General features: G+C 48.0%; 4 protein-coding genes across 7 annotated transcripts; 3 read left to right on the top strand and 1 right to left on the bottom strand.

The window, feature by feature from the left end:
* The first annotated feature begins 1,802 nt into the window (after positions 1-1,802).
* zgc:92360 (uncharacterized protein LOC436988 homolog) lies at positions 1,803-5,429 on the top strand. The gene is made up of 11 exons (XM_049720656.2): positions 1,803-2,130; positions 2,715-2,845; positions 2,922-3,013; positions 3,151-3,233; positions 3,409-3,521; positions 3,610-3,756; positions 3,840-3,923; positions 4,180-4,242; positions 4,549-4,620; positions 4,853-5,081; positions 5,161-5,429. The coding sequence occupies exons 1-11, from the start codon at positions 2,058-2,060 to the stop codon at positions 5,187-5,189; spliced, it is 1,116 nt and encodes a 371-aa protein (XP_049576613.1). The 5' UTR covers positions 1,803-2,057; the 3' UTR covers positions 5,190-5,429.
* A 151-nt stretch (positions 5,430-5,580) lies between these two features.
* uts2r4 (urotensin-2 receptor 4) lies at positions 5,581-7,498 on the top strand. The gene is made up of 2 exons (XM_049720664.1): positions 5,581-5,985; positions 6,198-7,498. The coding sequence occupies exon 2, from the start codon at positions 6,265-6,267 to the stop codon at positions 7,291-7,293; it is 1,029 nt and encodes a 342-aa protein (XP_049576621.1). The 5' UTR covers positions 5,581-5,985; positions 6,198-6,264; the 3' UTR covers positions 7,294-7,498.
* Positions 7,499-7,860: 362 nt separating this feature from the next.
* On the bottom strand, positions 7,861-9,526 carry lgals2b (lectin, galactoside-binding, soluble, 2b). The gene is made up of 4 exons (XM_049720684.2): positions 9,395-9,526; positions 8,606-8,679; positions 8,375-8,534; positions 7,861-8,203 (listed from the first exon to the last, which is right to left on the bottom strand). Exons 1-4 carry the CDS (start codon positions 9,395-9,397, stop codon positions 8,057-8,059), a joined length of 384 nt encoding a protein of 127 aa, XP_049576641.1. The 5' UTR covers positions 9,398-9,526; the 3' UTR covers positions 7,861-8,056.
* A 513-nt stretch (positions 9,527-10,039) lies between these two features.
* LOC125969000 (GTP-binding protein 1) lies at positions 10,040-18,320 on the top strand. Of its 4 annotated transcripts, XR_011086915.1 has the most exons (16): positions 10,040-10,129; positions 10,431-10,616; positions 11,088-11,199; positions 11,264-11,444; positions 11,518-11,701; positions 11,771-11,935; positions 12,011-12,134; positions 12,386-12,500; positions 12,568-12,712; positions 12,824-13,006; positions 13,075-13,210; positions 13,420-13,598; positions 13,659-13,796; positions 14,132-14,343; positions 14,437-14,556; positions 16,401-18,320. XR_011086915.1 is itself a non-coding variant. In XM_049720637.1 (14 exons), the coding sequence occupies exons 2-14, from the start codon at positions 10,437-10,439 to the stop codon at positions 14,264-14,266; spliced, it is 1,977 nt and encodes a 658-aa protein (XP_049576594.1). In that variant the 5' UTR covers positions 10,040-10,129; positions 10,431-10,436; the 3' UTR covers positions 14,267-14,830. The 4 variants fall into 4 exon arrangements, 1 of the variants encoding a protein (XP_049576594.1); XR_011086913.1 differs by having other exon boundaries at positions 14,132-14,556; XR_011086914.1 differs by lacking the exon at positions 16,401-18,320 and having other exon boundaries at positions 14,437-14,830.
* Positions 18,321-22,878: the final 4,558 nt, after the last annotated feature.

Raw genomic sequence — 22,878 nt, 5'->3', positions numbered from 1 at the left:
TGTTTTGACAAGCGCGCGCAGTTTCCGGTTGTCACGGCGACGGAGGCCCGTGGCTCGCCCACAACTGCCAGTCAAAGTCGATGATCACTCGCCTTGTTATTTCGCTCCCTCGATGCTTTGGATCAAGTCATTACTCGCTCTCGATGACTCGACAGTGCTTTTCCTAAAAAAAAATTCAAACTTGTAGTGCAGACGCATCCAGCTAGGTTTCAATACGCGACATCTGCAAGCGCGCGTCACTCACGAGGTGACTTTCTCGCCATCCGTCTGACTTTTGAGGCGGAGCTTTCTGGAAACTCCAACGTCAGTGGTCCATCCCACTGCATTTCCTCCCAAGGTTGCCTGCCCTGCCGCAGGGTCAGTCTTTGAAATCCAAATGAAGCTTGGCACTTGGCCCCTCACCGCGTACGGGAGGGTCAAAGATATCCTCGTCGTCACACCCACGCGGTGCGCTTACAGTAGGCTTGCCACGCATGCAATTTACTGCATATATTAAAAAAAAAAAAAAAAGTACCGTATCGGCTTTAATCCTCAGCCCACCACCAAGAAGACGACCAGTAATTTGCCCTCCACCAGCAGCATGGAAAAATAAATAAACGCTCCGCCTCGCAGGGTGAAGGTGGATCATCCAGAGGGAAGGATGCTCGGGCAGCAAAAACGGATTCCTGTTTCTCATTGAATAACAGCTGACAACAGCTTGTTTTTTCATGGAACCATGGATGTGTTAGCTGACACTCAAGCAGATTCGCTAACCGGGAAAAGAATCATGTCATTTCCTCAGTATGAAGACGCTGTGACAGCTCATAAACGGAATAAATCATGTTTTTAATCTGATATGGAAACTGAAAGGCGAGTTTTTGGTCTTTCTTTTGATCGTGTGAATCTAAAATGATTTCATGGCTTGACAGGACTGTGCCTTTCATTTCCTTCAATATGTGTCTGTATTGATGATGTAAAATGGTCCTATTATATATATATATATATTTATATATATGAGCTTCATTTTCATACATTTCCAAACCTTACACGAGTACACTGTGTAAAATCACATGCGGCCAATAGGGGGAGACAGCGCACCATGTTTGGATTTCAACGGTGTCCGCGAGGCGCATATATATATATATATATATATATATATATATATATATATATATATATATATATATATATATATATATATATATCCCCCTATTGGCCGCATGTGATATTACATAGTGTACTCGTGTAAGGTTTGGAAATGTATGAAAATGAAGCTCATTTGTTATAATATATATCTAAATTCCTGTTTGAGAATTATTTACACTTTTATTCATTCACTTGCATCCGCCTAAAACTGCTAGCTCCTGATTGGTGAGTTTTGGTCAGGTTACGGAAAAAGCGGAAGTGTGGTGTCGTGGAAAGGTAAAGCACTAACAAAAAGGGATTCGTGCCTGAAAGACATCTGGAAAGGAAGTGTAGTGCTAGGCTAGGGTATTCGTTCATTTTTACTGATGGATCAAAGGATCCCGAACCTGGCCGGACAGGGGCGGCTGTACATGTACCAGGTAGCAAAGAGATGCACGGATCATTTATCAGTTTATGCATGACTTCATCTCTGAGGCCCACTCTTGAATCTTTTTATATTTAAACTTGTTTATTTATATATTATTTTAAATTCTTGTTGGGCCTCAGGTGCAACATGCATGTTGGGAAGCAGAGGGAGGAGGGAGCAAGTCTGGCAACCCTTTGCAATGCACTTCCTTGTACGGTATCGGGTTACCAAGCCACCCACCCGCCCACAAACGCGCGCGCGCGCGCACGCTCACAGGCTGCGTCATTGGTGGAATTTATGCAGCCATCATCTCTCCAGCATGGACGCGCGTCCCCTGTGAGGACTTTGTCATCGTGTTCGTCCAGTCAGGCGCACTTCCGGCGGGGGAGCCAGGAGGAGACACACCTTGGGAGAATCCCCCCTCCCCTCCCTGCCCTGCCCCAACCCAACCACCACCATCCTGCACAGACCACCGTCATTTGTTTCTCTCTGTCTGCTCGCACGAAGAAACTTTCGTCTGTCCACCATGTCCACTCGGGCACTCAGGGAAATCCTGCAGAGGCCAGGAAATCGCACCTGTGCAGACTGTGGGGCAGCAGGTGAGAAGCACAACTCTCTTTCTGCTAACGCTTGTGTGACTTTTCTTGCCAGAAAACATTTTGGAGTGGGAAAACATTTAGGGGGTTATGCGACGTGGAAACACCAAAAGGATTTCGAGTTTAGTGCGAGTCCGGACACGCTGCACACGCCCTCCTGGGTTAATATGTGCAGGCATGCCAAGGAAGCCTCAGTTTTCTTCTACATCAAAATAAGATTTGCCTTTCAAAATGGGCGTTGAAGGAAATATTTAGACCAGACGGTGAAATATTTGCTTGTGGGTGGAAGAGCCAAAAAAAAAACACGTCACCTTCTTGAAAAATGGACACTGGAGTACGTTTGCGTCACATTGATTACGTCTTAGCTTTAAGTCCGAGCCGACACGCCAGATTTGCTCAAGCTTGACAATGAAGCTTCAAGTTCAAACACTTGCTTTGGTTGGAAAAGGTGCCATGTGACGAACGAACATCGTGAGGAAAGCTGAAACTTCATTTTTGACACATAACACTTTGGCTTTCAAAACATATTTCAAGGTGGGGGGGGGTCAGAGCTTGGGCTCCTTCTCTTAGTTGTCTGTCGCATGCAGATCCCGACTGGGGTTCCACCTCGTTGGGGGTTTTCATCTGTCTGGCCTGTTCCGGAATCCACCGCAACATTCCTGACGTCAGCAAGGTGAAGTCTCTGAGTCTTTCCCACTGGGAGGACCACGAGATCCAGGTAACGACACCATTTCCCATCTATTCAACTCCGTCCACGTTCATATTGTTTTGCCTTTTTACCTTTTGGGGGACAGTTCATGGCGGACAACGGAAACGAGCGGATGAAGAGCAAATACGAGGCGGTCGTTCCCGTCTACTATTACAAGCCGTCGCACAAAGACTGCCAGTGAGTACGGATGTTGTCGGCAATTGTTCGGCGAGAGACTTAGCGTTGTTACTAGCATGCTAAGTCAACAAACGGGGGTTTGTGAGGAGCTCGCGCTGGCTTTCTGATGCTGCGTAACGTCGCTTTCATGCCGTCAGGGTCCTGAAGGAGCAATGGATACGAGCAAAGTACGAGCGCAAGGAATTCAGCCAACCCGACAACAAGTTTACCTACGAGGAAGGCAAGCCAACGCACAAAAATCAAGGCGTTTTAAAAAAAAAAAAAAAAAAAAATTCTAATATTGCATTCATTTTTAAAAAGTAGGAATCATGAGAATTTTGAGGATGTTTGTGGTCATGACAATGCTTATTTTGAGCTTGGGAGAGAAGTGACAGCAGTGACCTTTGGCCCCGCAGCCACCAGGGACGGCGCCTTGATGAAAAGGGGGCGGGACAACGGGCAGTTCCTCAGCAGGCGATTCGTCCTCTCCGAGAGGGAGGGCACGCTCAAGTACTTCACCAAGCACGATGTAAGCAAACGTGCATGCGATATGAAAGAAAGAAAAAAAAATCCAACTTTATTCTGCCAAGGATTGAGATGGCTTTTTTGAGCTGCAGGCCAAGGAGCCCAAAGCGGTTATCAAGGTGGACAGCATCAACGCCACCTTCCAGCCCGACAAGATCGGCCACCCCAACGGCCTGCAGATCACGTACCTCAAAGACTACAGCACCCGCAACATTTTCCTTTACCACGACAGCGGCAAGGTCCGCCTCACCGTTAGCGGGCGGGGCAGGGCGGGGCGGGGCGGTTCGCGCTTTGGGCCTGATTCTTCGCCTCGTCCTCGCAGGAGATCGTCAACTGGTTCAATTCCATCCGAGCCGTCCAGCTTCACTACATGAAGGTGGCCTTTCCCGGAGCCACGGACGCCGAGGTCTGTATGCGCTCCGTAGCGCCCCCATGAGTGGACCTGTCAAGACGCGCCAAATAAACACATAGGCAAAATTGAACAGGAAGTTGGCCATTTTCAAGATGAATTCATTGGGACAGCTGGTTTTTTTACTTATTTGCACAAAATTGGGTGGCTAGGTGGGCATTTAAGTCTCAAGGCGCAAGATGAACAGGAAGTCATTGGTTTTGGCCTGAAGCAGCCATTTTGCCTCCCAAAAACAACTTTTTCTTTTTCTCAGCTGGTCCCCAAACTTACCCGCAACTTCCTGAAGGAGGGCTACATGGAGAAGACGGGTCCCAGGGTAGGTCAACTCTTCATATTGCACAAGAATTTGGACTCATCTAGCAACAAGCGAGTCCAACCTGAGAGGACTTGCACAACATTTGGCCTTTGAGAAACCTGAACCGCCACTTAACTCAAACTCGGATTCCCCCTCCGTCGATGTAAAGACGCCATTATGTGCCAGACCAAAAAAACCCACTTCCGAATGTTCCTTTCGGGCTTAGACGAGCTTGGCGCTGAACGTTTGCCGGCGAACTTGAAATGTGAAATGACAAAAAAGGCTGCGTTGCGATTGATGTTTTGTTTTTTGTTGCCTATTTGCTAGCAAACTGAAGGCTTCAAGAAACGCTGGTTCACTTTGGACCAGAGACGACTCATGTACTACAAGGACCCTCTGGTAGGCCAACAGACGGAGGAGCAGTGCATCTTCATCCAATTTTCATTTCCCGATATGACGTTGTGTTGGATTTTTTTTTTTTGGGGGAAAAAAAAATTGCAAAGTCACAGAACTGTAGTGACAAAAGCATTTGAGCGGAATGCGCAATGTTTTTCTTTTTGCAAATGTTGCTGTTTTTCCCTCGACTGGCTTTTTCGAAGCAGTCGGCTGTGAGCCTCTTTTGCCTTTGCAGGACGCTTTCGCCAAGGGCGAGGTTTTCCTGGGCAGCAAGGAGCACTACAGCGTCTCGGCCGGCCTGCCCGCCGGCACCTACTGCAACGGCGCCTGGCGGCACGGCATCACCGTCGTCACGCCCGACCGCTGCTTCCTGTTCACCTGCGAGTCGGAGGCCGAGCAGCACGACTGGCTCAAGCTCTTCAATGACGTCATGAGCGCTCAGATGTCCCCCCAGGAGTACACCAGTAAGAGCCAGTTGTCGCCAAATGTTGAAATATGATGGCCACGTCAGCTCATTTTTGGACGTTTGTCTTCTCTTTCCAGTGGAGGCTTTGTTGAAGCACAGACATTGATTGGCCCAGCAGCGCAGTGTTTAAAAAAAAAAAAAAAAAAGGGGGGGGGAAAGCGGACTGGCGACAAAAGGCAAAAAGTGGTCCATTCATCTCTCGCGTTCAACAGTGCCACCTAGTGGCTCTTTTTAAACCCTTAACAAGTCTTTCCCCATTTTTTTGTATTACGTTTTGCAGGAGTTGCTCTTACATTTTATTTGTAAACATATTAATAAGTCAAACTTAATAAAGCAGTTTCTCGGCTTTTACATTTTTTTTGGGGGGGGGGGGGCAGTCCCTGTTCCTAATTATTAGCCAGTGAATCAAATATTCAAAACATGTTTTATATTCAATCTTGCAATATGTTAATATTTAAATTAAATATAGCCGCAACGTGTAATTTTTGAGTTGGGACAGCTTTAACATGGCAATTCGAGCAAGAGCAAGCGCAGTGAATAACATAAAAACATTGTTTCACAAAAAAAACAAGTAATGACGCTAATACAACTTTTTGGGAGGTTTGTTTGACTTGTTTTTAACCCTTACAAACTCAATCCATGCGGTGTGCATTCCTCGAATACTCGACGAAATATTTCAACAAGGAGTTGAGGCTGTCCCAGAGTTGCCATTGGTGCTGGTGCGCGGGCGGGAGGTCGGGCGGGCGGTCGGTGCAGCAGCGGCGCTTCAACACCCGAGCGAGCGAGCGACTGACAAAAGTCAAGCGGAGACGCAGTCCATGAGGTACACGGACGAAGCCACAAATCGGACATGATCGGGACTCGTCGCGCTTGCCGCCGCCGCCGCGCGACATCCTCACAAGGTGATTTTTCTCGTACTTTTTGACGGTGTCATTGTTATCTTGTCGTTCACTGTGTAGAATACTCACTATTGCAAAGTGTAGAATTGGAAAAAAGTTTGTAAATGAAAGAAAAAAGGCAACTGCAGTAAAACGACACTACGAAAATGGGAATTATCACCATATGATATTGCTAAATGAAAAGCCATATTTACAAGCTATTTCTTTGCATGTAGGATTTGGTGTGCAGGTTTTCTCGGAAGAATTTTCATCCCAGATGACGTCATCCGATTTGAAGCGCCAATGAACTCCAACGGCAGCAATGCGTCGTCGGGAGGCCCCTCAGAGGGCAGCGGTGCGGCCGGCGCCGGCCTGTGGGTGACGTCCCTGCTGGGCGCCACCCTGACCGTCATGTGGCTCCTGGGCACGGCGGGCAACGCGTACACGCTGGCCATCACGCGCTCGGCGGCGCTGCGCCGCACGGGCTCCGTCTACATCTACGTGGCCAACCTGGCGCTGGCCGACCTGCTCTACCTGTCCACCATCCCCTTCGTGGTGGTCACCTATTTTGCCCACGACTGGCTCTTCGGGGACGCCGGCTGCCGGGTGCTGCTCAGTCTGGACCTGCTCACCATGCACGCCAGCGTCTTCATCCTGGCGGCCATGAGCTTGGAGCGCTACCGCGCCGTGGCGCGGCCCGTGAGCGCCCGCGACTCGTCCCCGCGCAGCCGCAAGATGGCGGCGGGCGTCATCTGGGCCACGGCCTTCGCGCTCACTCTGCCCATGATGGTCATGATCCGACTCAGGCGGGACAAGCCGTCTCCGGCCGGCGTGGTGAAGCGGATGTGCTTCCCCACGTGGACCCGGGAGGCCTTCAAGGCCTACGTGGGCGTCCTGTTCCTGACCAGCGTTCTGGTGCCGGGTCTGGTCATGGTGTCGCTGTACGCGGGCCTCGCCAGGCGCTACTGGGCCACGCAGGCCCGGCTGGCGGGACGCGGCCGCTCGGCCCGCCGGCGAGGCCTCAAACAGCGTGTGGCCGTCATGATCTTCAGCATTGTGCTGGCCTACTGGGCCTGTTTCCTGCCCTTCTGGGGCTGGCAGCTGACCCAGCTCTTCTCGCCGGAGTCCCTCAAGGCTCTGTCCCCGGCCACTCACAACTACGTCAACTTTTTTGTCACCTGTCTGACGTACGGCAACAGCTGCGTCAACCCTTTCCTCTACACGCTGCTCACCAGAAACTACAAGGATTACCTGGCGCACAAAAGCCAGTCCACAGTGAGCGGCAGCAGGATCCAGATGAGCGAAAGCCCGCCCCCTCGGGACTCCCATTGAAGGCTCCAGGCTCGTGCTAAGAGGAAAAACTCTCTTCGTTGACTTACCTCACCTAGTTTGATCCCAAGAGTGACAACCAGCAAAAAAAAGTTCAGAGTCTCGCAAAATGAGTCACTTTTATATTTTTTGGGGGCAATGTAACGTTATACTCCCAATTTCTGTGACGAAAGTAGAAAAATATTGCCGATTAAATTAGGTTGCTGAAGACGTGTTTGAGTTTCCCACATACATTCTTCTTTGCGGGAATGTCATCATGCTGTGCTACATTCCTCGGCCTCTCCCCACTCTTTGGAGTCCTCCTGCTAATTATCTCACGGGCCCATTGGTTTTTTTTGGGGTTTTTTTCTTCAGGTTTGTTTTGTCACGTAACGCAAACACGACTGAATAAGCCCTCCCGAGTAGCCTTTTCCCAGCCACTCCCTAAAATGCAGCCCAACCTGGGCACAACATTGACACATTTATTACTTTTAATCACGCTTTAAATTTGAAAGTAAATTAAGTTAAATGATTGACTTAAACAATAACTATGTTGCTATTGACCTGTGTGTAAAAAAAAAAAAAAAAAAAGACTTTGTCCAATTTTAATCGTATTTATTCACAAACCTGTCCACCATTGAACCAGGCCATTGTCTGGCTTCCTCTTGTGGCGTTTTCTTGTCATTACAAGATGGTTCCAAGGTCAAAGACATCCTCCCAAGCTGTCCAGGAGAGCCGGGATGGTCGATGATGAGTCACGTTCGGGTTTTCTTCCTCCACCGACTCTCTACTTGATCTTCATGCCGATGATCTTGGCCTCACCAGCGACATCAAAGTAATTGTACTTGACGTCGGCCAGCCGGTTGGGGAAAGTCATTGTGGAGCCGTTGGGCAACTTGATGATGAACTCTTCGTTGTTGAAGTTGATGTAGAACTGGAAGGCAAGGGGGGAAAAAGGCCTTACTGAACTTTGAAATGTGAAATGAGACGGACCCCCGTATCTTTTGAAAGGGCTTTTTATGGGCCAATAAAGCAGGGTGTGATCACGTGGCTTTTGACCTAGCATAGTGGCGCGACAGGCTAATAAAACCACTGCGTGCGGTACCTTGCTCTCCTCGCCGTGGGAGAAGCAGAAGTTGTCGTCGCGGTGCTCGTCGCCCCAGGAGCCTCCCGACATGGAGTTGCAGATGATGGCACTCTGGTCAAAGCGCGGGTTGAAGTGCAGCGCGATGTTGTCCGAGTCGTGGCCGATATTGATGCTGAATCTGAAAGATGGTGAAAAGACGTGACGCCAAAGCGGCTGTTTTGGATCCGGTCAATTGTTCGGGGGACTGACCTGTTGCAGTCATCTTTGGGCTTGACACAGATCTTGAACTCCTGCCCTTCCTTAAAGCTCATGCCCATGACTTTCTGTGATGGACAAAGACGGACGGATGGATGGATGGATGGATGGATGGACGGACGGACGGACGGACAGTGCATTTTCTTCACGTTAACCCGGATTCTACTTCTATTCACATGAGTTGAGCCGATGCCCACGTGATCGGCGCGACAATTCAACTCTGCTGCCCGCTAATATTTACGCAAGGTGTTCTTATCATCCGTGTTGATGATCAACCAGGTCATCACATAATCATCTCTGGAAACAGGAAGTTGCCGCTTGCATCACATAAAACCATAAAGACATAAACCATCTGTGCTCCACCTATAGCAATTTATATAGCTTACATTGTGTCTTTGCAGGCTTATAACATATTTCATTCTTTATTTATATATTTGACGGATTGATTGATTGTTTTGCTGTTTCTTGGACCGCACTCACCTATAAGACTGGATCTACGGCTTTATGCAGTCTTTCCTAATTATTGGGGAGTATTTACAATGAATTTTTACTGACAGTTCAACACTTTAGATCGTCCACCTCACAATGTTTGAATTAATGAAATGGGTGTATGGAAAATGAAGCACGCGATGAGAGAGAACCCTTGAGATTAGCATCACCATTGGGAAATGAACGGAGCCTATGTTATGGAAAAGGGAACGTCATTCCTTTTTAATTCAAGATGAATTGTTAGAGAAAATCAAAACGAGGAATGCCCGAAATGAATACGAGTGGACCACTTACCATCTTGGCTGTTTGGTGTTCTTGAGCGGGTCTTGACTCGAGTGACAAGAGACCGCGATGGCTGCTTCTGAGGTTTATATAGCGCAGGTGATGTGGGAAGTGGGAGGGGTGGGGGGCATGAAGTGTCGAGGTAGAAAAAACATTTTCCTCCCAACCAGGCCCTAGTCAAAGTAAAGAAAAAGTATGATTACATGACATACACTATTGGGTTTAAGTCAATGAAATAAAGTGACAGGCTAAATACTTCAAATAAAATTCAATATTAAACAATGAGTCTAATCAGTATTGTTGGAAAATAGGTAAAGCTTGAATTTTTTTTCGTATTATTTTTCAATTGCTTTTTTTACAATTTTGCTTCACATTGGTGCGCTTGAAAGGCGGTCGGCGGACTTCTGAAGTCACGTACAAGCCAGGGAGACAGACCTCAAAATGCTGGGCGTCACCCAAAGGGACTGTGTGGTCCCTTTTTTTTTTGTTTCATTTCACTATATATATTTTTTTTACTACTGTTTTTTTTTTTTTTTTTTTGTCAAGCGCGCACGCAACTGTCAACAAACATGCGCCGAAAAGTCAGAATTTCACGTTACACCTCATTGGCTGATCCCAAAGACAGTGGGCGTTACCCGAAGACATTTCAGCCAATGGTGTGAGCTGATCTTTACCATAGGCGTTTCTTAGCCTCCAACTCACACTGATACTCGATCCAAGCTAGTAAACAAGTTGAAGCTAAAGCAGGTAGCTAACAACTTTTTTTTTTTTTTTTTTAAAGTATACCTCCATTCAAACCCAAAGTTGTCCAAAAATACTTATGTGTGGATTCGTCAACTGTTTGGACATTAGTGACTAAGCAACTGACATGAAATGACACCACAAGTTTTTAATCCTGTTTTGTGTGTGTGTGTAACATTAGCTCGTGGCTAAACTTAACTGAACTTGAGCAAATATTAAGCGAAATAGCGGCTAAGGACCAATAGCGGGCGGCCGTGGGCTTGTCAAGTTTTTTCTTTTTTTTTTTCTCATGCTCTTTTTGTGACAGAAAATCATGGCGTCGTCCCTGACGACAGGAGCGGCACCAGTAGCCGCCCCCGAGTGCACGGTGCCCGCTTCCATGTTCGCCCCGGATCGGGGCTTCTCCGCCGCCGCCGCAGACGTCCATGCATGCGGGGGAGAGAGCTTCGAAGATCCCGAGGGCACCGACGATGTTTTGGATTTGAGCAACAAGGCAGGCTCCTCTTGAGATGATCAACTTTTTCAGGGTTATGGGTGTATTTGTAAAATACTTTTCCATATGTTCACGTCACATGTTGAGTGCTGGCAGTGAAATACGAGACAAGTGACACGTCCACTCGCCTGATAAATGAATTATGAGGGACACCACATGTCGGACTCGAGAGACCCCCGGTGTTGTAGCACATACATGCTCGGGCAATCATTAATAATGAGCAATTCGTTGAATCGAGGACAGAGTTGCAAGTGTGGCCTTGTCAGCTAATTACAGATTTAAGATTGTCAAATGTTTTAAACGCATGATAAAAGTCCCCCCCCCCCCCAAAAGACGTTTAAAATTGTTGTTTTTCCTGTCACATTTGTGATTTAGAAACTAAAAATGCCTATTGCTCCGTCATTCCATGCTGATTCTCATCATTCTTTTGCTGATGTAAGCAGATAATTCATCTCCATTCTTCTCTTCCAGATGGTCTTGGTGAGTCCGACAGGGGAGCAGTACGACGCGCTGCAGCGACACCTACGAGCGCGGCTCGACGAAGGCTGCGGCGAGACCATTTTTGTCGTGGGGATGGGCTCGGGTAAGATTGTCCATCCTGATCAAATGTAACACCGTGGCGAATTTTCCCATGCCCTGGTCCACAGACGGCGGCGACTACGGTCTGAGCGACCGCGACACAGAGGCGTCGGTAGCCACCGTGCAATCGCTGTGTGAGCAAGTGGAGGCCGACCTCATCCTGCTGAGGGAGCGCACGGAGGTGGGCGGCAAGATCTGCGACTTCCTCATCCGCCGCCGCGTGGGCGAGCAGGACTTCCTGGAAGTCAGGTGGGAGCCAGGCTAATGTTTAGCTTAGCTGCAGGTGCCGCGGAAATGAAGGCAAGCGGGTTTGTTTGTGCAGAGTGGCGGTGGTGGGCAACGTGGACGCCGGCAAGAGCACGCTGCTGGGCGTGCTGACCCACGGCGAGCTGGACAACGGTCGAGGCTTCGCGCGCCAGAAGCTCTTTCGGCACAAGCACGAGATGGAGAGCGGCAGGACCAGCAGCGTGGGCAACGACATCCTGGGCTTCGACCACGAGGGACAGGTACGGTACGCGGCCCGGTGAAGTCTCTCGTCGAGTCGCCCCCCCCACCCTATCGAGGCTTCGCCCCAGGTGGTCAACAAGCCCGACAGCCACGGCGGCAGCCTGGACTGGACCGAGATCTGCGAAAAGTCCTCCAAGGTGATCACCTTCATCGACCTGGCGGGCCACGAGAAGTACCTGAAGACCACCGTCTTCGGCATGACCGGACACCTGCCCGACTTCTGCATGCTCATGGTGAGGCTGCTGACTGATCAAAGGTTTTCCCGCTCGCTGGTGCCGTCCATCCGACTCTGCATTTTTTGTTTCCAGGTGGGCAGCAATGCCGGCATCGTGGGCATGACCAAAGAGCACCTGGGTCTGGCGCTAGCGTTAAACGTGCCCGTGTTTGCCGTGGTCACCAAGATCGACATGTGTCCGGCCAACATACTGCAAGGTGCGTCGGCGTCGTTTGTGCGCAATTGGTGCAATGCGGCCATTTGGTGTCGAGCCATATACTCGTTGCAAATTAGACGGAAGAAAAAGGCAAAAATGTGGACATGAAATGGGTTGATCAGAAATGCGCGGATTTTTTTTTTTTTTTTTTTTAAATGATAGCTTCAGATTACTCTGCATGGTTAAATCTGAACTGCCAGAGCTTTTATCGGTCCAACTTAAAAACCTTCCCATTATTATTCTTGACTCCAGAAACCCTGAAATTACTCCAGCGGCTACTAAAATCTCCCGGCTGCAGAAAGATTCCCGTGTTGGTGCAGAACAAGGACGACGTCATCGTCACGGCGTCCAACTTCAGCTCGGAGAGGTGAGCTCACGCTGCCATGTGTCTATCAACACTTAAAAGATGTGCCGTGCTTGCTGTTGTCTTCCAGGATGTGTCCCATCTTCCAGATCTCCAACGTGACGGGCCAGAACATCGACCTCCTGAAGATGTTCCTCAACCTGCTCTCGTCCAGGACCGCCTTTAACGACGACGAGCCCGCCGAGTTCCAAATCGATGACACGTATTCCGTACCGGTGCGAGGGGAAAAAAAAAAAAAACACACTGGGAAGCTTCCAATGGCCACTACTGCCACCTAGTGGCAGGAAGGAACGATCGCATCTATTTGCTGACTGGTTTCTCGCCAGGGCGTGGGCACGGTGGTGTCGGGCACGACGTTACGCGGCGTGATCCGACTCAACGACACGCTTCTCCTGGGTCCCGACCCGCTGGGCGTTTTCATCCCTATCGCCGTCAAGTCCATCCACCGTAAGAGAATGCCTGTCAAGGAGGTGCGCGGCGGGCAGACGGCATCCTTTGCGCTCAAGAAGGTGAGAGGGAGGAGGTCTGAGGCCGGCCCACTCGCTGCCACGTTCTTAATGTCAACTCGCCCTGTTAGATCAAGCGCTCGTCCATACGCAAGGGCATGGTGATGGTGTCCCCCAAACTGATGCCGCAGGCCACTTGGGAATTTGAGGCGGAGATCCTGGTGCTGCACCACCCCACCACCATTTCCCCGCGCTACCAGGCCATGGGTGAGTGAGTGAGTGAGTGAGTGAGTGAGTGAGTGAGTGAGTGAGTCAGTGAGTCAGTGAGTCAGTGAGTCAGTGAGTCAGTGAGTGAGTGAGTGCCCAGGGGGGTCGCGCCGCCGCCGCTGCCGCCTTGCCTTGCCTTTGCCACTTCCGGAATCATCTTGACTTGCGCAATAACGCCATTGAAGTATTTCTCCGTTGCCCGCTGTCAGTCCACTGCGGCAGCATCCGTCAGACCGCCACCATCTTAAGCATGAGCAAGGACTGCCTGCGGACCGGCGACAAGGCGGCCGTCCACTTCCGCTTCATCAAGACGCCCGAGTACCTGCACTGCGAGCACAAGCTGGTGTTCCGGGAGGGCCGCACCAAAGCCGTGGGCACCATCACCAAGGTGAGCTGTCACAAGGGCCGCGTTGAATAACGCCGACTCTAAAAAAAAAATCGCTTTCAGCTCCTGCAGTCGGTCAACACGCAGGCGGCTAAGGCGCAGCAGGCCAAGTTGCTGGCCGGCAAGAAAATGTACAAGGACGGCACGGAGGAAACGCGGCCGCCCAGTCCTGGCGGCGGTGCCGCCGCCGCCGCGCTTCCGGTAAGTGACCGTGTCTGAATGAAGGCTCAGACTGCAAGGAGGAGCTGCTGTAGAAACCTTATACAGTGTGAGAATGGCGACCCCAAGTAGACAAAAAAGACTTGACATGCTCTAATTTCAAGTCCATTTCGAAGTGCTAACTACTTTAATAAGCCATTCGGAAAAAAATCCTACAGTTACGGTCCTATTTGAATGAAATGAACGATTTAGTTTCACACTTATATATTTCTTCAAATATCATTTTTAAATGAGAAGTGGGCTTCTAAGAGTCTGGTTGGGGGAAAAAATAGATTTTGGAGCTGTAAGTCAGCTTTTTTTTGCGGGATTGTCCCCAGCTCAAATCAGGAGGCGGGGGACGACGGCGGGGTGGCCAGCGGCACCGAGGGAAAGGAGGCGCCAACGTGCTGGCGACGACACCGCCGGCGTGCGCCGCGATGGCGGCGGCGGCGGCGGCGGCGGGCCTCGTTTAGACGCAGATACGCAGCAACATCACTCGTCCAACACAGTAGCACCACAGCCAAAGTCAACGCAAGAAATCACCAGCAAAGTATTTCTTCTGCCAAAATATGCATCAAACTTAGTTGTACTATGTTCGTTTTGTCTTCACTTGTAGATGATTTTTCTGGTTCTTTTATCACAGACAAATGATTTAGGTTGAATTCCCTGACATGTTTCGGCGTGTACTTCATTCATCAGCTGATAAAGACGCGTCACGACTACTACAGCAGTGACACCGATGAAAGCGGAGGAAACATGTCAGGTAATTCAACCTAAATCATTTCTTTGTCTGTGATAAAAGAACCAGTAAATGAATGCATCAAACTTGATGGTATGCACCAACAGTCCACAAATGTGAAACGTTTTGGAGCTCGTCCCCTCTCCGAGATGACGCAATCTGGGTTCTTTGTTCAGCCCTGATGTTTGAAAAAGAAAAAAAGGCTTGGCGTTTTTAGACACAGTTTGTATGTCAAAATGACAGCGTTTAAGTGAAATGGCTTGTCAATGCGTTTAAATAAAGCTGCAGTGACAAACAAGCCAAGCGCTTGGTTGTTTGTTTGTACTTTCAGCTTTTGATCCTCTCTCAAGTGTCCTCCCTCCTCATCTTCCAAATTGGCACTGGAGGATATTTTCTTGCTTACATTTACAAGCGAACCCCCTCGAAAATGGAATGATCGTCTTCGTTTTTCAGGAAAACCGAGTCACATCAATTCAATTATATTTCACGACATTTTGATGACTTTTGTTCTTTTGGGATGAATGCCAGCATTCTTTTTTTTGACAAACAGATGCAATCAATTTATTTATATATATATATATATATATAAATACATTTGACTTGAATGAATGAGCTGATGATGGTGATTGATTGCATTTGAAAGTTTGCCAAACTTGCGCCCAAACTTTATCCAACTCCGTAGCGACGCGAGCCGACATTATGCGACAATTAATCAGCCGCCTCGGAGGTAAACAAGCCCCCAAAAAAGCGGATGAAATCTGGCGGAGCGCAGAATGAATGTCTTAATAAATCAAGACTCACATGCATAATTGAATTAGGCTCTCAGCAAAAATATAAAAAGGCGGTAAGAGTAGCAGCTCCGATTAGAATAATTGATTTTGTCCTCACTAGTTTGAATCCTTTGAAATATGCACGACTTGAAGTGCTTTGATTTCCTGATGAGCGATGAGTGGGAATATTTATTTTTCTAGGGCTAATTGTCTTTCGGCCAGCAGGTGGCATCGCTGCATAATTTCTAATCAATATTCAGCGTTTGCCTGTGATAGAAATATAGATTGTATTTTTTTTCTACTGTCATTATCATATCATAAAAATTGCTGGCGATGTGTAGTCACGACGTTCTATTTCTCTGAATGCAAATTTGATCAAAGGGTAACAAATGACTCGAACACAACGTTATTTTTCTCCGCTCCAAAATGTTGCCAATTAAAAATGGAGACAGAACCAAGTTGTATTTTTATGCGGTTTAAGCATCTCATTTGTCCGTGACCTTTGTGAAATCATTCCTGCTGATACAGCTTTAGGTATTTGTCTAAAATCCTTTTATGTGTTTGCATTCACGTAGCTATGCATTTAAGCTCCTATTTGTTTATTTATTAGCAAATGTCTGTCTGCGTGAAGGCCATTGGAAACTACACGCGCAAGCGCACGCACGCGCACACACACACACACACACAGGTTCTTTGGTGTAGTGCTAAGAAAGTGCTGACAGGGCGGTTTGGATTCATCATGCTGCTACTGTAGAAAGAAAGGAAGAGAGAAAAAAAAAAGAAGTTTGCTGATTAAAGAATCCGCCGGCAGCCATTTTGCCCGCAGTTGATTCCAGATGAATAAATAAACACACCTTGAAGGCAGCAGCTTGTGTTTCTTCCACAAAGTGCATTTTATCATCCATGCAGCGGGTGTGAAGGCAGATCTGGAGAACAGGCAAATATATTTTTGTAAACTTCAAAGGCGATTTAACTTTGGAAGAATCGATGGGCCGTGCCTGACGTTAAATGCTCTTCATTAGTCGCTGCTCACGCTTTGATGTTTGTCTTGGATGTGCAACTGTGACCCTGACCCTCTCGTCTCCACCTGTTTGTCAGGTCCATTAAGGCTGACGGTGGACGACAAGGAACCGTTTGACCCGGAGCCAGGGGCTCTTCGGCAAGGCGCCGGCCGTCTGAAGGGGAGGAGGGGGCGGAAGAGCCCGGCGGGTCGAACGCTAATTGGTTAGCTTGGAGCGGCACGACGCGGCTCCCTGCTAGCAGACAGCTGGTGGGTGGACGCTGAAGACCAATTAGAGAAACACAGAGTAACCGTCGGAGAAGCCAGAGAAGGCGTTTGTGCCTCGACGCAAGCGTGACAGGTTGCTTGACGAGACGACAACACTTTGTAATTGTCGAAATCGTTCGGCACGTCTCAACGTATTTGATCTACCCGAGCTACGCTTCAGCGGCTGTGGTTTCAAACTAGGGGTTGAATCTAGGGTTAGGGGTTCAAACTAGAGTTTGGGTTCCAAAGTAGGGTTTAAAACGAGGGTTAGGGTTTGACAGCAACATCCGTGTTTTCACCGGAGACCGTTTTGAGTGTTCAAAGACATTTACTCCATTTCGTTAACATCAAAGACATCAGAATCATCAAGCAAGTGAACTTTAGATTCAACTAAAACATGCTTTGGAGCTTTTATAATACTCAATGAACATATTTTCATTCTCAGGGTCATCTGACAAAGCCATGTGAAATTTATTTGATCAACTAATTGTTTCAGCGTCATGTCGCTTAGCTGCCATATTTGGAGCGCTAATGAGTGCTGACGCTATTCTTTGACCCCTGACCCTTGCAAGTGTTGGGAATCATGAAAAGACGTTGCAAGCTAGAATTGGCTAAAACGCTTAAGCGCACAGTTTTGTGAAAGCCTGCAAAGCTGTCATTTATCTGCGGATGAGGTGTTCTTTTTTTTTCTCTCTCTCCAATCGCAAGCCTTCTTACGGCAAAGAGAGCAGCGTCACCGTGGCAACAGCCTCAGCGTCCTCGCGGCAAAAAGACAAAAGGTGGCATAATTGGAACGATTGTTCCCGTTCACTTTTGAAGGCTTCTATTCTTTCGCCTACCGTCGCCCTCATAAGGCGTTTTGTGGACTCGCTAATTAAGGCTTCAAACAAACGACAAATGGGACAAAAGCAGACAAAGGAAGGGCTTCTTCGTGTTTGTTTTCATTCACCCGTTTGTCCCGCATGCATGGTTGTGGACGGCCACCATGGGGCAGCCTCTTGGCTCACCAGTCCTGACCATTAACGCTTGGCCTCGAAAGGCACAAAACTCGCATGGTGCTTTCATGGTCCTTCATTTTGTATCTGGAAAAGCCTAAGAAAAAGCCAACTGTTTCAGTTTGTGTGCTTGCTGCGGGAATGTTTGGCCAGTTCAGACACAATGAGGCACGCAGCATTAGCGTTAGCGCTCGACCCTCCATCCAAAGGCGACGTTCTCTCCCCATGTGGATGGACAATTTGGTTTTGATTGAACCCAGCACGCGCACGCACGCACGCACGCAGACTCGCGCTCGCAGGTGGTTCGTTGTCGGAGCTGAAAAAAGGCAGCAGCTTGCAGCCCCAATCGGCTGGTAAGCGCTCCGACGTTTATTTGCAATGCCAGCCCTCGTAAAGTTAATGAAGTCACAAAGAGCTAATCACGGCATGAGCGTGTTAGCCGGTCCGCACACGCACGGACGGCGCCAACGTGGCAGCCGCCGCGCCGCGCCGCTCTTAGCGCCAGTTGGCCGACAGCCGTTTGTTGGCCACTTTGAAAACCGCGCAAAGATGTCGGCCATGCAATCAATGACAACAAATGAAAATATTAAACATTGCTTTGGACTTTGGATGTCGATACACCAGGGGAGCTAAGTTAGCGCTAGCGTTAACATTGTAGCGCATGCGGGTGATCAATGTGCGTGATTACTTTCCCGTTGAGTGCAAATGAAAGCAATCCAACGCGCAAGCAAACAAATAAACAAGTCCAGAGGAAAAGCAATGTGCTTAATTAGATTGCGACGCTTTGACGAGCTTCCGCGCAATTGCGAGTACACAGGTAGCGCCGTTTCACTTCCTCCCGTGTCGTTAAATGGCTGCACTTATTCCCATTTTCTTGTTTATTGCACTGAAGGAGATGCGTTTTCGAGAGGGCGGGGCCTTCCAGCAGGTACGGATCGTCGATACTAACTCAGGTTAGCGACACCAGCGTCTTTCAAAGCCCGGCTTAAAGGAACTGACACACGCCCGGAGCGCAAGCAGCAACATGCAAATGTGGAGAGGAGTCGCCCGGACGGCAGAGTGACAAAAACGAGACCCGACGTGTCATCTCTCATGGCCGAGACGTTTTAATAATAATAATAATAATAATACATTTTATTTATAAGGCACCTTTCAAGGCACTCAAGGTCCTTTTGGTGGGTGACTAAGTTACAGGCCAGGAAAATTGGGTTTGTTGGTTGCTAGGCTTGGCTTTTTGGTTCGGACGTCAATTGACTGGTCGCTTGGCTGCGCGGTGCTCCACCTCATCCAGCAGATGGCGATATAACGGGTACAAGACGCTCGCCGTGTTGCACTCCAGCGGGGAAGCCATCAATAAATCAGCGCGTCTTAAAAACATAGCGCCGCCGCCGATGTCGCGTCAGGTCCCGGCGACGACGTCGTTGTCCGACACGTTCGGCGGTGAAAGCGAGAAGGCGGGGGAGGAAGAAAGGAACGAAGGAAGGAAGGAAGAGACGCCCCCCCCCCCACACACACACACACACACACACACACACCCGAGTGACGCCGCCGGGGATCGGTGAAATATTTACAAGACACAACTTGGTTTGTTCAAGGCTGAAAAATGAATGAGCTCGCCGCCGGCTCAACTTGTAAACGGACGCGGGCTTTTAACTGGGCGCTGTTGCCTCCCTCCCGTAAGCGTTCGGGTCGGCACACCAGCAGCTCTCTCGCCGTATGATCAACGAGGTGCATCAATGACATCACCGACTTCAACTCTTTGAAAGTACTTACTAGTGATGTGCATTCCAGTTCTTTTAAATAAACTGATTCTTTAGAATCGGTTCACTCAAAAGATTTGTTCAAAAGAATCGTTCACCGAATCGTTCGCTACACTTTTTTATTTATATATATATATATATATATATATTTAACCTCGTGTAGTGTGCCTATTGAAGTGTCCATGAGGTGTACCTAATCACAGGCCACTTCATTAGAGAAAAAGCTTAAGTGAAAGTGAAAAGTGCCACTCACCCCTACTTTCTGATTGTCAGTTTGATCTGTGACGTCACTCAGACACTCTATTAGGTACACCACCATTTGTTACCGCCGCTAATGTTACCATTGCCTGATGGGAGCTCACCATCAGCTGTCATGCGTTAGTGTTGGCTCGTGAGTGAACGATTTCTTAAAAAAAACACACGAATCTTTTCAGTGAACGAGAGAGAGTTTTTTCAGGTCGTATGACTTTAACCAGTAGGTGTCGGTAATGCGCATTGAAGCTGGTGCCACCTCGCCGTAAAACAAAAGAAAGAAGAAAACAAGACACGAATTGCATTTGCCGTTCACCAACGAACCGGTCTGTGAGTGAAATAGTCAGTGAGTGCGTGATTTGCATTTCCAGTTCATCGCAAGAACGGATCAGTGAGGGAACGAACCCTGACTTTCCTCTTCGCGAACGAGGCAATGGGTCAACTGCCTTCCTTCCTTCCCGTGCGTGCATCGACGGATCAGTCAGTGAACGTGTTGCGTCGTCTCCCTCCTGGCGTCAACTATGTAAGCCAGAATGTCGATTGACCACTTGCCAAGGAAAGAAAGAACCACTCACTGAAACGCCACTTCTTTTGTGCTAACTTTATTGCATGAAGGAATGCACCGTTATGCAACAAACGGGGAGATAGATGATGCTTCTCTTTGGGCCATCTTGATTTTATAACACTTCAAATAACGTGTATGCATATATACGCCTAAATATTGTTATCCAACATATCTACTGCAATTTCACATAAGATTGCTGGTTTGAAATGTACTTTTATTATTATTATTATTTTAATAAACATTAAAACCTGTTAAAACTTGTCTGGTGTTTTATTCCTTGTTTTTATTTTTTTGGGCATGAAAACAAAAATCTGACATTTATATGACAATATGTATATGTGTTTTACGTTGTGTAATATGTGTTGGTGTTCCCCAAAATAAAGAGCAAGTAGTCAAATACACATTCTTGACACGTACAAAAAAAATGCATAAAGTTATGAGGTACACCTGAAAATGGTGGTGTACCCAATGGAGTGTCCGTGTGACGTCACAGATCAACCAGCCAAACAGGAGGTGGGGGTGAGGGCGGGTGTGGCACTTTTCACTTTCAGTTCAGCTTTGGCCATGATGAACTGGCCTGTTATTAGATACACTTGAAAATGGCGGCGTACCTAATGTAGTGTCCGTGTGACGTCACGGATCAAACAGCCAATCAGAAAGTGGGGGTGAGGGCGGGTGTGGCACTTTTCACTTTCAGTTAAGCTTTGGCCATGATTTTTCCCTAATGAACTGGCCTGTTATTAGGTACACTTGAAAATGGCGCTGTACCTAATGGAGTGTCCAAGTGACGTCACAGATCAAGCAGCCAATCAGAAAGTGGGGGTGAGGGCGGGTCTGGCACTTTTCAGTTAAACCAGGGGTGTCGACCTCCAGTCCCCGAGCGGCCGCGTTCCAATATGTTTTCCAAGTGACCCTCGTTAAGTGCAGGTGCGTGAAAACTTTTAGCTCCTTTTGAACGTGAAAGTGGCTAAAAGTTTTCACGCACCTGCACTTAACGAGGGAATCACACGGACACTCCATTAGGTACACCGCCATTTTCAAGTGTATCTAATAACAGGCCACTTTATTAGGGAAATATCATGATCAAAGGTCACAGGTGACAAGCTCTAGTCCTCTGGGCCGCGTTCCAACATGTTTTCCAAGTGACCCTCGTTAAGCGCAGGTGCGTGAAAACTTTTAGCCACTTTCACGTTCAAAAGGAGCTAAAAGTTTTCACGCACCTGCACTTAACGAGGGAATCACACGGACACTCCATTAGGTACACCGCCATTTTCAAGTGTACCTAATAACAGGCCACTTTATTAGGGAAATATCATGGTCAAAGGTCACTGGTGTCAAGCTCTAGTCCTCTGGGCCGCGTTCCAACATGTTTTTCAAGTGACCCTCGTTAAGCGCAGGTGCGTGAAAACTTTTAGCCACTTTCACGTTCAAAAGGAGCTAAAAGTTTTCACGCACCTGCACTTAACGAGGGAACCACACGGACACTCCATTAGGTACAGCGCCATTTTCAAGTGTACCTAATAACAGGCCACTTTATTAGGGAAATATCATGGTCAAAGGTCACTGGTGTCAAGCTCTAGTCCTCTGGGCCGCGTTCCAACATGTTTTTCAAGTGACCCTCGTTAAGCGCAGGTGCGTGAAAACTTTTAGCCACTTTCACGTTCAAAAGGAGCTAAAAGTTTTCACGCACCTGCACTTAACGAGGGAACCACACGGACACTCCATTAGGTACAGCGCCATTTTCAAGTGTACCTAATAACAGGCCACTTTATTAGGGAAATATCATGGTCAAGGGTCACCGGTGTCAAGCTCTAGTCCTCGGGGCCGCGTTCCAACATGTTTTCCAAGTTACCCTCGTTAAACACACCTGCGTGAAAACTTTTAGCTTCTTTCACGTTCAAAAGGAGCTAAAACTTTTCACGCACCTGCACTTAACGAGGGAACCACACGGACACTCCATTAGGTACACCGCCATTTTCAAGTGTACCTAATAACAGGCCACTTTATTATCTTGGAAAACATGTTGGAATGTAGCCCCGAGGACTAGAGCTTGACACCTGTGACCTTTGACCATGATTTTTCCCTAATAAAGTGTCCTGTTATTAGGTACACTTAAAAATGGTGGTGTACCTAATGGAGTGTCCAAGTGACGTCACAGACCAAACAGCCAATCAGAAAGTGGGGGTGAGCGCCCCCCCCCCCCCCCCCCCGGTTAACATGGGCGTGTCAGCCAATGTGTACACTCGCCGGGTGTTGTTGGCTATATTAAACAATATCTGTGGCAACAACTGTGTGTTATGATAGCACACTGGTTAAACTTCTGCCACTGGCGCTTTTCTTACTTCTTTGCGTCACGGGTTCAAATCTCGTAGATGACTTTGTATTTTTTTTTTTAGTGTTTGCTATTTTTTGCGGCCAGTCGGAAATGCAAACAAGACGTTTCGTTCAGTGTTTTTATTGAGAATTTGAACAGTTTTGCAATCAGGGAACTTCCAAGTCGCTTGTGACTTACCTGCTGTCGCGAAACACAAAACTGCGCAACTCGCCTTACCAAGGAAACAAGGAATAAAACACCAGACAAGTTTTAACATAAATGTTTATTAAAATAATAATAATCATAATAATAATAAAAGTACCTTTCAAACCAGCAATCTAATGTGAAATTGCAGTAGATATATTGGATTGCAATATTTAGGCGTATATATGCATACACGTTATTTGAAGTGTGATAGAATCA

The sequence above is a fragment of the Syngnathus scovelli genome, chromosome 5 (assembly GCF_024217435.2).
Source record: "Syngnathus scovelli strain Florida chromosome 5, RoL_Ssco_1.2, whole genome shotgun sequence".
In the NCBI taxonomy this organism is placed as follows: Eukaryota; Metazoa; Chordata; class Actinopteri; order Syngnathiformes; family Syngnathidae; genus Syngnathus; species Syngnathus scovelli.
Note: the sequence above shows the minus strand (reverse complement) of the source record. Positions and strands in the feature narration are given on the sequence as shown.